The 13,068-nt window shown below is 42.8% G+C and overlaps 1 protein-coding gene across 3 annotated transcripts in view; it reads left to right on the top strand.

The window, feature by feature from the left end:
• The window catches only part of LOC139267285 (amine sulfotransferase-like), a 75,374-nt gene that overhangs the window by 34,347 nt on the left and 27,959 nt on the right, over window positions 1–13,068 (top strand). For 2 of the 3 annotated variants that reach the window (XM_070885340.1, XM_070885341.1), the window contains 2 exons: window positions 6,993–7,153; window positions 12,414–12,616. In XM_070885340.1, coding sequence (XP_070741441.1) covers window positions 7,012–7,153; window positions 12,414–12,616 — 345 coding nt within the window. In that variant the 5' untranslated portion in view covers window positions 6,993–7,011. Of the gene's footprint in view, window positions 1–6,511; window positions 6,637–6,992; window positions 7,154–12,413; window positions 12,617–13,068 lie in introns of those variants that run through there. The other variant, XM_070885342.1, reaches the window with a different exon arrangement.

The following is a 13,068-nucleotide window of genomic DNA, read 5'->3' as shown; positions in this document are numbered from 1 at the left end:
TTTACAGCATTCACTGCATTACACAATATAAATTACTCAAAAATATCACTTAAATCGTTCAATCCGCAACCTGCTGTCTACAAATCCATGCTGACCATCTCAGAATATCCCATGCCTTTTCTAGTTTCATCTTTACTATGAATTTCAGCCAAATTATTTCCCTCTGAACTATACCTGGAATGTTCCTAAATGACAGGTTCTCGTGGAGAAAAAAATGGGCTGACACCTGCTACACATTGTGCTCAGAGATCCTCTGATGTTTCATGCATACTGTTATCCATTGCGCTAAGAGCTGCAGTAACTTAAATTATAATTAAATCAACACCAAATTATGCCAATTGGGCCTGTTACCAGCTTTTCTTTGCTTCTATTGGTTGCTGAGCTCCTCCTATAAAAAGCTAGCCTTCCTGGTTACTGTTGTGCTTCAATGGTTGGTTTAAAGGGATAAGTTGGAAATTACCAGTAAGTTTGCTGCTCACTTTTCTTTTCCAATTTTCTGGGAACCTAGCTGTTGTCTGGAGATGTCAAAAATAGAGAAAGGTACAAGGCTATAGGGAGAGTGTGGGCATTGAGATTAGTATTGGATTGCTCTAGAAAAGAGCAGGCAGAAACATCATATGGAGAATGGCCTCCTTCCGTGCTGTAAATGTCTATAGTGCCAGGAGGTCCTGGGTATTAGTTGTTGCCCAGTGGCCCTTTTGCGCTATGGGTGTGCCATTCGGAATAGTCTTCTATTTTGAGGAAGATGAGGGGAAGTCAGTGGTATCTACTGTAGGAAGAGCTGTAGCCATGCTCTATGGCATGTACACCACTGCCAGTGATGGTGAAGATAGCCACTGTAGTAAATATCTTTGCCACAGGATCTATCAAGGGGGCAGTTGGGGATATTGGCAATATCACTCCGTCTGCTGTGGCTTTGCTGCATAAGGAAGCTGCTGCAATGTGTTCTCTTCCCACTCCTGCATCATTATCTCTGGTGTCCCCCCAAGGATCTATCATTGGCCCACTCCTATTTCTCATCTACATATTGCCCATACTGTTTCCACATGCACGCTGACGACACCCAGGTCTACCTCACCACTTCTCTCGACCCCTCCACTGTCTATAAATTGCTTGTCCGACATCCAGTACTGGACGAGTAGAAATTTCCTCCAACTAAATATCCCTAGCCACCAACTCCAGCCCTCTCCCTAGCATCTGTCTGAGGCTGAACTTAGACTGTTTGCAACCTTGATGTCATATTTGATCCTGAAATGAGCTTCTGACCACATATCTGCACCACAACTAAGACGTCTATTTCCACCTCCATAACATCACCTATCTCCACCCCTGCCTCAGCTCATCTGCTGCTGAAACCCTTATTCATGCCTTTGTTACCTCCTAGACTTGACTACATCAATGCACTCCTGGCTAGCCTCCCAAGTTCATCCAAAACTCGGCAGCCCGAGTCCTAACTCGCACCAACTCCCATTTACCCATCACCCCTGTGCTCACTGACCTACATTGGCTTCCAGTTAAGCAACACTTTGATTTTAACAGTCTCATCCTTGTTTTCAACCTTTCCCTTGTGAGCATCCCTTATTTTAATTGTTCAACCATTGATGGCTGTGCCTTCCACTGGCTAGATCCTAGGCTCTGGAATTCCCTCCCTAAACCTCGCCACCTCTCTTTACTCTAAGATCGTCCTTAAAACCTATCTGTTTGACCAAGCTTTTGGTCATCTGCCCTAATTTCTCCTTGCGTCGCTTGGTGTCAAATTTTATAACTCCTGTGAATCATAGAAACATAGAAACATAGAAATTAGGTGCAGGAGCAGGCCATTCAGCCCTTCTAGCCTGCACTGCCATTCAATGAGTTCATGGCTGAACATGAAACTTCAGTACCCCATTCCTGCTTTCTCGCCATACCCCTTGATCCCCCGAGTAGTAAGGACTTCATCTAACTCCCTTTTGAATATATTCAGTGAATTGGCCTCAACTACTTTCTGTGGTAGAGAATTCCACAGGTTCACCACTCTCTGGGTGAAGAAGTTTCTCCTCATCTCCGTCCTAAATGGCTTACCCCTTATCCTTAGACTGTGACCCCTGGTTCTGGACTTCCCCAACATTGGGAACATTGTTCCTGCATCTAACCTGTCTAAACCCGTCAGAATTTTAAACGTTTCTATGAGGTCCCCTCTCATTCTTCTGAACTCCAGTGAATACAAGCCCAGTTGATTCAGTCTTTCTTGATATGTCAGTCCCGCCATCCCGGGAATCAGTCTGGTGAACCTTCGCTGCACTCCCTCAATAGCAAGAATGTCCTTCCTCAGGTTAGGAGACCAAAACTGTACACAATACTCCAGGTGTGGCCTCACCAAGGCCCTGTACAACTGTAGCAACACCTCCCTGCCCCTGTACTCAAATCCCCTCGCTATGAAGGCCAACATGCCATTTGCCTTCTTAACCGCCTGCTGTACCTGCATGCCAACCTTCAATGACTGATGTACCATGACACCTTCCCTTTTCCTAATCTGTCACCATTGAGATAATAGTCTGTCTCTCTGTTTTTACCACCAAAGTGGATAACCTCACATTTATCCACATTATACTTCATCTGCCATGCATTTGCCCACTCACCTAACCTATCCAAGTCACTCTGCAGCCTCATAGCATCCTCCTCGCAGCTCACACTGCCACCCAACTTAGTGTCATCCGCAAATTTGGAGATACTACATTTAATCCCCTCGTCTAAATCATTAATGTACAATGTAAACAGCTGGGGCCCCAGCACATAACCTTGCGGTACCCCACTAGTCACTGCCTGCCATTCTGAAAAGTACCCATTTACTCCTACTCTTTGCTTCCTGTCTGACAAACAGTTCTCAATCCACGTCAGCACACTACCCCCAATCCCATGTGCTTTAACTTTGCACATTAATCTCTTGTGTGGGACCTTGTCGAAAGCCTTCTGAAAGTCCAAATATACCACATCAACTGGTTCTCCTTTGTCCACTTTACTGGAAACATCCTCAAAAAATTCCAGAAGATTTGTCAAGCATGATTTCCCTTTCACAAATCCATGCTGACGTGGACCTATCATGTCACCATTTTCCAAATGCGCTGCTATGACATCCTTAATAATTGATTCCATCATTTTACCCACTACTGAGGTCAGGCTGTTTTCTCTGTTTTCTCTCTCCCTCCTTTTTTAAAAAGTGGGGTTACATTGGCCACCCTCCACTCGATAGGAACTGATCCAGAGTCAATGGAATGTTGGAAAATGACTGTCAATGCATCCGCTATTTCCAAGGCCACCTCCTTAAGTACTGTGGGATGCAGTCCATCAGGCCCTGGGGATTTATCGGCCTTCAATCCCATCAATTTCCCTAACACAATTTCCCGACTAATAAAGATTTCCCTCAGTTCCTCCTCCTTACTAGACGCTCTGACCCCTTTTATATCCGGAAGGTTGTTTGTGTCCTCCTTAGTGAATACTGTACCGAAGTACCTGTTCAATTGGTCTGCCATTTCTTTGTTCCCCGTTATGACTTCCCCTGATTCTGACTGCAGGGGACCTACGTTTGTCTTTACTAACCTTTTTCTCTTTACATACCTATAGAAACTTTTGCAATCCGCCTTAATGTTCCCTGCAAGCTTCTTCTCATACTCCATTTTCCCTGCCCTAATCAAACCCTTTGTCCTCCTCTGCTGAGTTCTAAATTTCTCCCAGTCCCCAGGTTCGCTGCTAATTCTGGCCAATTTGTATGCCACTTCCTTGGCTTTAATACTATCCCTGATTTCCCTAGATAGCCACGGTTGAGCCACCTTCCCTTTTTTATTTTTACGCCAGACAGGAATGTACAATTGTTGTAGTTCATCCATGCGGTCTCTAAATGTCTGCCATTGCCCATCCACAGTCAACCCCTTAAGTATCATTTGCCAATCTATCCTAGCCAATTCACATCTCATACCTTCAAAGTTACCCTTCCTTAAGTTCTGGACCATGGTCTCTGAATTAACTGTATCATTCTCCATCCTAATGCAGAATTCCACCATATTATGGTCACTCTTCCCCAAGGGGCCTCGCACAATGAGATTGCTAATTAGTCCTCTCTCATTACACAACACCCAGTCTAAGATGGCCTCCCCCCTAGTTGGTTCCTCGACATATTGGTCTAGAAAACCATCCCTTATGCACTCCAGGAAATGCTCCTCCACCGTATTGCTTCCAGTTTGGCTAGCCCAATCTATGTGCATATTAAAGTCACCCATTATAACTGCTGAACCTTTATTGCATGCACCCCTAATTTCCTGTTTGATGCCCTCCCCAACATCACAACTACTGTTTGGAGGTCTGTACACAACTCCCACTAACGTTTTTTGCCCTTTGGTGTTCTGCAGCTCTACCCATATAGATTCCACATCATCCAAGCTAATGTCTTTCCTAACTATTGCATTAATCTCCTATTTAACCAGCAATGCTACCCCACCTCCTTTTCCTTTTATTCTATCCTTCCTGAATGTTGAATACCCCTGGATGTTGAGTTCCCAGCCCTGATCATCCTGGAGCCACGTCTCCGTAATCCCAATCACATCATATTTGTTAACATCTATTTGCACAGTTAATTCATCCACATTATTGCGGATACTCCTTGCATTAAGACACAAAGCCTTCATATGTTTTACTACGTTAAAGTCGCTATGTAAATACAAGTTGTTGTTGCATTGCTCAAAAGAGTGAACCAATACATAACTCTGGGAGCAACAGCCATCAACATTTCAGAGTCCACGGGTGGTCAGTGGCATTCATGTAACCCTTCATGCTCCTCCTGAAAGGAGAGCCCCCTATATGAACCAGGAGGGCTTCTATTGCATCAGTCTGCAGCTTATATATGCTCACTGTCACTATATATAATGAGTCCTATGCTTCTACCAGTGCAGCCATAGAAAACACAATTGGCATCCTGGAGCGGTGCTTACAACACCTTGACCAGTCAGTGTTCATCAGCAAAACCCCTTGGATCAGCATTATGTGTTCCATTCTTCTTAAACTGACCACTGAGTCAGATCTCTAGCTGGAGCAGCAGCAGGACAATCTCCCAGAAGACTAGCTGCTGGGCGAGTCAGAGGAGGCAGATGTTGAAGCACCATAATGCCCTTTTAGCACTTCCAAGGCATTCAACTTGATCTGAATCAGGAAACTTTTTTTTCATGAACTACCTTCATCCCCTTCAATAAAAGTGCACAATTCTGTTGGCCACCTCTGCGATGAAACCTTGCAAATTTAGCCAGTGATAACAAATAATTCCTAATGAAAAAGGTAATACTGTCTGCCACATGATGCTTTTCCTCTTCACCAGCTGGAAGTTCTACTTCACACAAAGACTGATCAATGTATGGAATGAACTCCCAAACTGACTGAAATTATTTACAGCACAGAAACAAGCCATTTAAGAACAAACTGCAATTGGGAAGGGGGGATGGTTAGGGGAGATATGTAGGATCTTTGTGAATGGATGACTTAAGATAGGCCAATTCGGCTATAATCTCTTAAGTCTAGTGAATAAAGGGACAGTTTTCTTAAACTATATATTTTTTTATAGACATCAAGTGAGGGCAGAATCAGGCTGTACTGTCCTCTATGATGAAATGGTCCACTGACTCTCCACCTAAATCTCCCTCTTTGCCAAACCAGTAGTGGATCTTCAGCAGGAGGTGGCGTTGCCCACTTTTTGCCTGAATACCTAACTTTAGTCCATTTCCTGAGGTGAAATTTTATAGGTGGGGCCCATATATGCCCTTGGAGGCTGAACAACTCTACTATCTCGGCACACTGGTTGCCAATAATGCCAGGTCGAGACTGATGATCGAGAGACCCTGCCATCTGCCTTCTAAGGAACAGTCATAAATTCTGCCTTCTGCAAAGCGTTGAGGAAACCAGGAGACCCATTGTAACTGCATTTCTTGTCTGTCTCCCACTAAGTTTGTGAAGGGAGACTGTTGGACCTCCACAGAATTTCAGGGCTCTTAATATTAAACTAGTATAGTCTTTGAAGTATATCTTTTTTCAAAAAGTTATGAATCTGCTCATTAAGCTCAGATGTGAGTCATTCTTCTTATCCATGTTCTGCCTAAAACAGCAAAAATAACATCAACTAGCATTTTTGAAATGTCTTTAATGTAGAAAAAACATCCCAAGGCACATCACAGGAGCGTAATCAAGCTAACATTGACACTGAGCAAAACAGGAAGCTATTAGGCAGAGTGATTAAAATATTGGTCAAAGTAATGGGTTTTAAGGAGGAGGATGTGGTTTAGGAATGGAATTCCAGTGCTTTGTGCCAAGACGACTGAAGACAAGGCACCAATGGTGAGGCAAAGGGATTTTTGGATATACAAAAGGCCAGAGCTAAAGGAATACTTTAACTGGGCTGTAGAAGGTTACAGAGATAACGAGGGGCAAGGCCATGGTGATATAAATTGGAGGAATTTGGGGACTGGGAACCAGAAACCAATGTAGGCCAGTGAACACAGGCGTACAGGGTGAATGGGACATTGATGGGGAATACGATACAGACAGCATTAGTTTGGATCAACTAAGTTCATGGAGGATGAGAGGCCAGCCAGGAGAGCATTGGATAAGTCAAGTCTAGAGGTAACAAAAACATGGATGAGGGTTTCAGGAGCAGATGGGCTGAGACGGGGCAGAGATGGTTGATGTTATGGTGGTGAAAGTAGGTGGTTTTTATTGTGGTGAGAATATGGGATCAGAAGCACAAATTGGATTCAAATTGGAAACGGAGGTTGCAAACAGTCTGGTTTAACCTGAGACAGTGACCGGGGAGAATTTATGGCAAAATATTACTCTCAGCTAACATCTTATTGAGGAATAACCCACATATATTCAGTTTAATCTATATTGACTAGTGTTTTTATTACATTTTTTTCCTCAGATTAAAAACCTGACAATTGGGTGAAGATTGTTGATTAACTGATGGTTGTTTTTTGTAGGTTTCTCAACAGTGCAAGAATGTCCACGACGAGCAGTTACTACTTTCAGTACAAAGGCTGTAACTTTGTTTCCACTATCTACAACAAAGAACATTTAGAACAACTGGAACATTTTGAAATACAGGACACAGATGTCTTCGTTGTGACATACCCTAAATCTGGTAAGAAACTTGTTAGTTTCTGAAAGTGCATAAAAACTCAGAGATTACTGTTGGTACTGCTCTTTTTTTTAATATCACTAGCCCTGTCACCAAACCTGTAGCAAAGTTTTGATTTTAAGCTAGCACCTTCCCAGGATGGCTGCTATCTTTGGCACCTGTTACAAATTGTGTGTCTGTACTAGGCATTCTCTGTGGTTTAGTGTCATTGGCTGCTACAATCAACAATTTACATTTACTGTCCATATCTAGTCAAATGACAGCAAGAGCTGAGGTAATTATTACAAATTCCCTTGTGTGAACTGTATATTCTGATTTTTGGACGTGCCCCCCTGCGCGTTTCTCCGATCTTTGGAAGGCAAACTAATAGACGACAAGTCTTTAAGGTTATGAAAGGGGTTGATAGGGTAAACATAGAGATGTTTTTACTTGTGGGGGAGACACTAATAAATCCAATAAAAGGTTCTGGAGAAACATCTTTACCAGAGATGGTTAGAATATGAAACTTACAATCATAAGGAGTAGTTGAGGGGAATAGCATAGATACATTTAAGGGGAAGCTAGATAAACACGAGTGAGAAAGGAATAGCGGGTTATGCTGAGGGGTTTAGGTGAAGATAAAGGCGGGCGGAGACCCATGCACCAGTTTGGCCAGATGACCTATTTCTGTGCTGTAAATTCTATGTAATTCTAGAAACACTTCTATGGTGAGATGAGTCCAATTCTAACCCAAAAAGCTAGTTTATTTTGCATGCAGTATATTAAATTAACAGAATACAATTATCAGTGAAATCAAATCTAATTCCAACTGTTTTAGTAACATCAAAAATAGCACATTTTGTACACTAAAGCCCTGATTATAGATAAAGTGTCATTTTAACAAGTCAGTATTCAATGAACAGAGGGAAGGAAGATTCTGTTTTTTGTGGCTATTTGCTTATACCCTGTACTTTAAATTCCTGCAAATCGTGCTTGTTTCAGTTTAACAGGAAGCCAAAGACTTGACTTCTTACCCTCTGCTCGCTCTCCGTGTTAGAGATTGGCCACTTGAGCAGTCAATAAAACCTGCCATCCGCTCAGGTTTGGATCCCTGGCAGCTACCTCCTGCTGAGCTCAATTAAATTAGGCTATTCCAACATCACGACTGTCAATGTTATTGGATTATATTAATAAATTCCATTGTCTCAAACTGATGCAATTTGCGAGAAACACAGTTTAGTTACAGACTGCTGCTGGGTGGAATACACATTCCCAGAAAGCTTATATGTTGTGTGAATTTATCCCCTTTGTTAATTTAATATAAATACCTTGATATAAATTAAACCAAAATTCCTCCTAGGCAATTTAAAAAAATGTTACAGCGCTCTTTGCATAAACAACTTGCGTAGCACACCTGATAGTAGATGGAAAACAGGATGTTTGCAGTCAGAAATACCCAACAAACTTGGATCTAAATATACAGATGTGGCTGTTGTGTCTCCGGGTAATGCCACATCTGTCACATCCATGCAGCCCCTGGGGCAAATGACAATAGATGTGCCAGACAGCGGGCAGGATAGCCAGCCACAGCAGTGGTGGACGTGGCTGATGAGTTTCAAGACCATCACCGGAACTAGCACAAGGAGGTACAAGGACACCTCAAGCAGTTTCCACTGAAAACAGCAGGCCTTGCAGCACATTTATTAAACATAAGAAGTTCAAGGTTGGGCGTTTTGACACAACAGGCCTAAGGAGAAGAACGAAGAAAAGAGGCTAATATATTGGTTGCACTGTATTTGGCCTATGTTCAGAGAGCTAATTTCAGATTGTGGAGCATAATGTAGCTGCACAGCAAATGATAGGCATTGATAATAGTTGAGGAAGTACAGTAGACAGTGTTTCACAGGTACTGGAGCCACTGTCTTCATGCCATGTCAACAGCAGAGTCCTCTAAGGAGCAGCTCAGGCGCATAGCTGAATGACAGTTTTATGAGCACCTGGCATTATAATCTTCCTGGCTGCACTGGTGTTTCTGCAGTGACACACTCTTGGTCAGTGTCTGTGTGCTGCTGTGGCCCTGATTGCCTTCACCTTGAGGCTTGGCTTTCATTCTCCTCTATAGGTAAGCTTCCTTGTATTACAGACTTGTAGAGTATACAGAAGATGACAATCTTAGAGACTATGGCAGGGTTATACTGTAAACTTACCTATATCTGTTGCTTTAAGGTGCCAATGATATGCTCCATAATTATCCTGGTAGTTTGGGCCTGTTGTATCTGCACTCTACTTCTGATTGGCCACTACTAAGAAGGGTTGAAGAGGGTAGCCTCGGTTTCCAATGAAAAATCCTCGCAATTTGCCTTCACCTTCACATAAGCCTGGCAAAGATATTTGTCTTAAAATGGCTGCAGCCTGTGTTGACCTGCAATATATAGACCAATAATCCCCTGTACTTTGGAAAATCCAGCAGTACATCCTGTCACGCACTGTCACTGTTCAGTGGGGAAAAAGTTAAAAATATTGACCCTTGAACAATACTTCAGTCACCTGTTTGATATACCTTAGAAAACAAATTGGCAGAAACTGCTGTTTCCCCTGTGCCAACTTGGCAGGATTAAGGCACAATATTGAAGGACACTTGTCACCTCGACTGCCACTGGCAAGCTTTCCCTCTGGGGGAAGTTGGCTTGACATTTCTTTTGAAGTATGTGGCACGGTTCTGAAGTTGCTTTCCTGCTGACCCTGAGCCTATTATGGAAGCCCTGCTCTTCATTCGCTGTCAGCTTTCATATTGGTAGGTGCAAACCATGTGCCTCTGATGTCGGCTGATATCCGGCATATTCTTGTTTTTCTTCATCCTATTCCATTAAAATAAGCGAATGGGAGCACTGAAAACAATCTCAATATTTTACAATTGTCTGGCAGCTTAAAGAAATCATTAGTTGGCCTTTGGGACATTCCTTTGTTTTGTTCCTCAGCAGCCAAATGGAATAATTCTAGTTCTCTACGCTGCCTTGATCCCTTGCAGATTTTTTAACCATTGCTATTTGCTGCTGCTCTACTTACTTTAAATTTAAAAGCTTGTATAGCTTGTTCATCTATGAATGATTCCGTATCCCATCCACCACTGCTATATTTTGTTTTTTTAATCTAGACAATTCTCTCCAGTTCAGTGTCTCAGCATGCTCACGTAGGTGCACTTTTGCTCCTAATGGCCAGAATATGCGTTTACCTGTCCAATATCTAGGTAATTTGTAGTGGGCCCAGGGAAAAGAAACAAACTCCCGTAAGTATTGGCTCAAGTTTCGGCTCGAGTTGCTCCTATTTTTTTGGAGCAACTAGTTTAGTATGGAATAACTTAGAAATTGCAATTCTCGGCATTTAGTTTGCTCCAATTCTAGTTAGTTAGAATAGTTTCATTTTAGAACAGTTTTTTTTCAAAAGGGGGCGTTATCAGCCACTTACACCTGTTTTGCAAGTTTAGGCAGCGAAAACTTACTCCAAACTAACTTAGAATGGAGTAAGTGTAGATTTTTGTACGCTCAGAAAAACCTTGCCTACACTTTATAAATTAGGCACAGGTAGCGAGAGATGGGATGGGGGGGGGGGGGGGGAAGGGAAGTTAGGGGATTTTACAAAGCATTAAACACCACTTTTAACCATAAAGGTGCATAGAAACCATCATAATTTTTAAATAACAATAAATGAACATTAAATCAAGCAATAAAAATTAGAAGTCCTACCTTGGCGACTGAAGCACGCACCGGAACTGGTGTATTTTGTACCTGGACGCTTATTAATTTAGGTGTTTATTAATTTGGTGCTTCCAGATTGCAAGATTCCACTTTTAGAATTCCAACCAGACCGGAATAAAAGCAGGGCATTTCTCCCCCAGTCTAGGCACGCACCCTGCGGATGCGGTCTTGAAGTGTCATCTCCTTACTTTGCCGAAATCTGTGGTTGTCGGAGAATGTTCAAAGATGTGGATCCTGAGTCCAGCTCAGAGTCGTCAATATCGGGCAGGTCCCACATCTGAGCGTTTCAGTCACGAGTCTGTATCAGCCACTTACCTGGAGTGTTTTCTCACAGCCAGAACATAGTCTTGTTAAATGGGACAAGCTGCGTCTGTCAACAGGAGTTGTGTGCGAGTTTTCTGCCCTGTCATCCCGGTGATATTCGGTGTGGGTGTTTCTAGGAAGCCCAAGTCCCAATAACTATTTAAGCACATCTTCAATGCCCGGGGAGCCCATTCGGCCAGGGCTAGGGGTGGCATGCTTCGGGCCCGTCCCACGCAGCATCGCGGAGATTCGGGCTGCGAGGAGCTACTGCACATGCGCGCACACTCTTTTTCAGCACCGAGGCCGAAGACGTCTTGAGGAGCTCGGAGAATTAGAAGGTAACTTTTCGGCGCCCTTTTTATTCTTGAGGTGCGCCGTTTTTACAGGGGGCAGAAACTTGGGCCCTATATTTCAAATGACTGGATATATCGCTTGTTCTCCTGCTATCTTCTTTGATGTTGGAAAGCAGTAGAATGAATATTTCAATAGACTGTAGCATAGATTATAAACTACCAAACATTTGTTGATAGTAACTAGAACACTAACACTGACACCAACTTCTTAGTTGGCAAGCACAAATCATTTTTTGCCATTTTTTCCACTTGGATATTTGACCGAGCAGAAAATCTAGGCGAATGTGTCCATATATTTTCCCCTGTAACTCCTCCCTCTCTCTTTCCTTAGAGTAATTTACCTTTGTGCTTTCCTTACAAGTTGTGGGGGTTGGTTCTATTTGTAGTCCATTTGTTCATTAAATATTGTGATGCAATATTTACCTCATCTCATGATGTCATTTGAGAACTGTTGCACTACAAGGAGGTGGACACATAATTTGAAACGTACCTTTTGGAGTAAAACACTTCAGTGTGCACAGCACAATGTCGTCTCCGAAAATGGTAATTGAGGTTGTATGTATAGCATAGGTCCCTGATTTTCATATGTTAAAAAGCCTACCGCCAGAAACAGATTGGTTAAAAAGCCTACCGCCAGCAGTAGACCCCGTTAAAAATGACAGTGGCCAGAGCGTCTGCATAAATGGGCAGTTAGTCTAATGACCCCATTTTGAGGCCATTACCACCTCGCTAACGCTGATTTGGCAAGTTAAAATTGGCCCCATAGTTCTATAATCGGGGAGTAGCATTTCCTCCATGAGGTGAAAGGTTATGAGTTGTATGTTGAGGGATCCTACTTCTTTTGATTTACTATTTTTTTCTGTCACACACCAGGCACTATTTGGATGCAGCAAATAATGAGTTTAATTTATTCTGATGGTGACCCAGCTGCCGTACAAGGCAAACCAGCATTGGAACGTGTTCCTTGGATTGAGGTGCCAAACTCAAATTTTTCTGCACGCCCATCACCTCGCCTGAATGTCACACATTTGCCCTACCACTTAATTCCAAAAGCATTGAAGGAAAAGAAGGGAAAAGTAAGAATTTTCTTTCCACTATCATTTGTTGCATAATGTAGCTATGCTTTCCAAAGCTATTTATGTGTCAGCATTAAAAAAATTTTCTTGTTGCATATTGGATGCGTGACTACAGATAACTGTAACAAAGATAAGACATTTCATAAAATACACCCTGATGATTCCTAAATGTACTTATTATACCTGCCTCTGATTGAATCCTCCCAGCTCTGGCTTCAGTTTAGGTGGGGCTTACTGTTCTGCTCCCACCACCCTCAAGTCTGTGAAAATTGGACCTCTCGCCCAACACTCCCCACTGCCACCTCTCTCCACTTCTGAGCTTTTGACAATTTCTGCCCCCTTCCTGATGTTAATCCCACCATATTTCTGTTTACCTTTCACTTTCAAAAGTGATGCATGGACTGCACTTTCTGACCCAGCCCATTCATCTCTTATCTTTGTGCCTGCCTGGT

The sequence above is a fragment of the Pristiophorus japonicus genome, chromosome 7, assembly GCF_044704955.1.
Source record: "Pristiophorus japonicus isolate sPriJap1 chromosome 7, sPriJap1.hap1, whole genome shotgun sequence".
Classification (NCBI taxonomy): domain Eukaryota; kingdom Metazoa; phylum Chordata; class Chondrichthyes; family Pristiophoridae; genus Pristiophorus; species Pristiophorus japonicus.
Note: the sequence above shows the minus strand (reverse complement) of the source record. Positions and strands in the feature narration are given on the sequence as shown.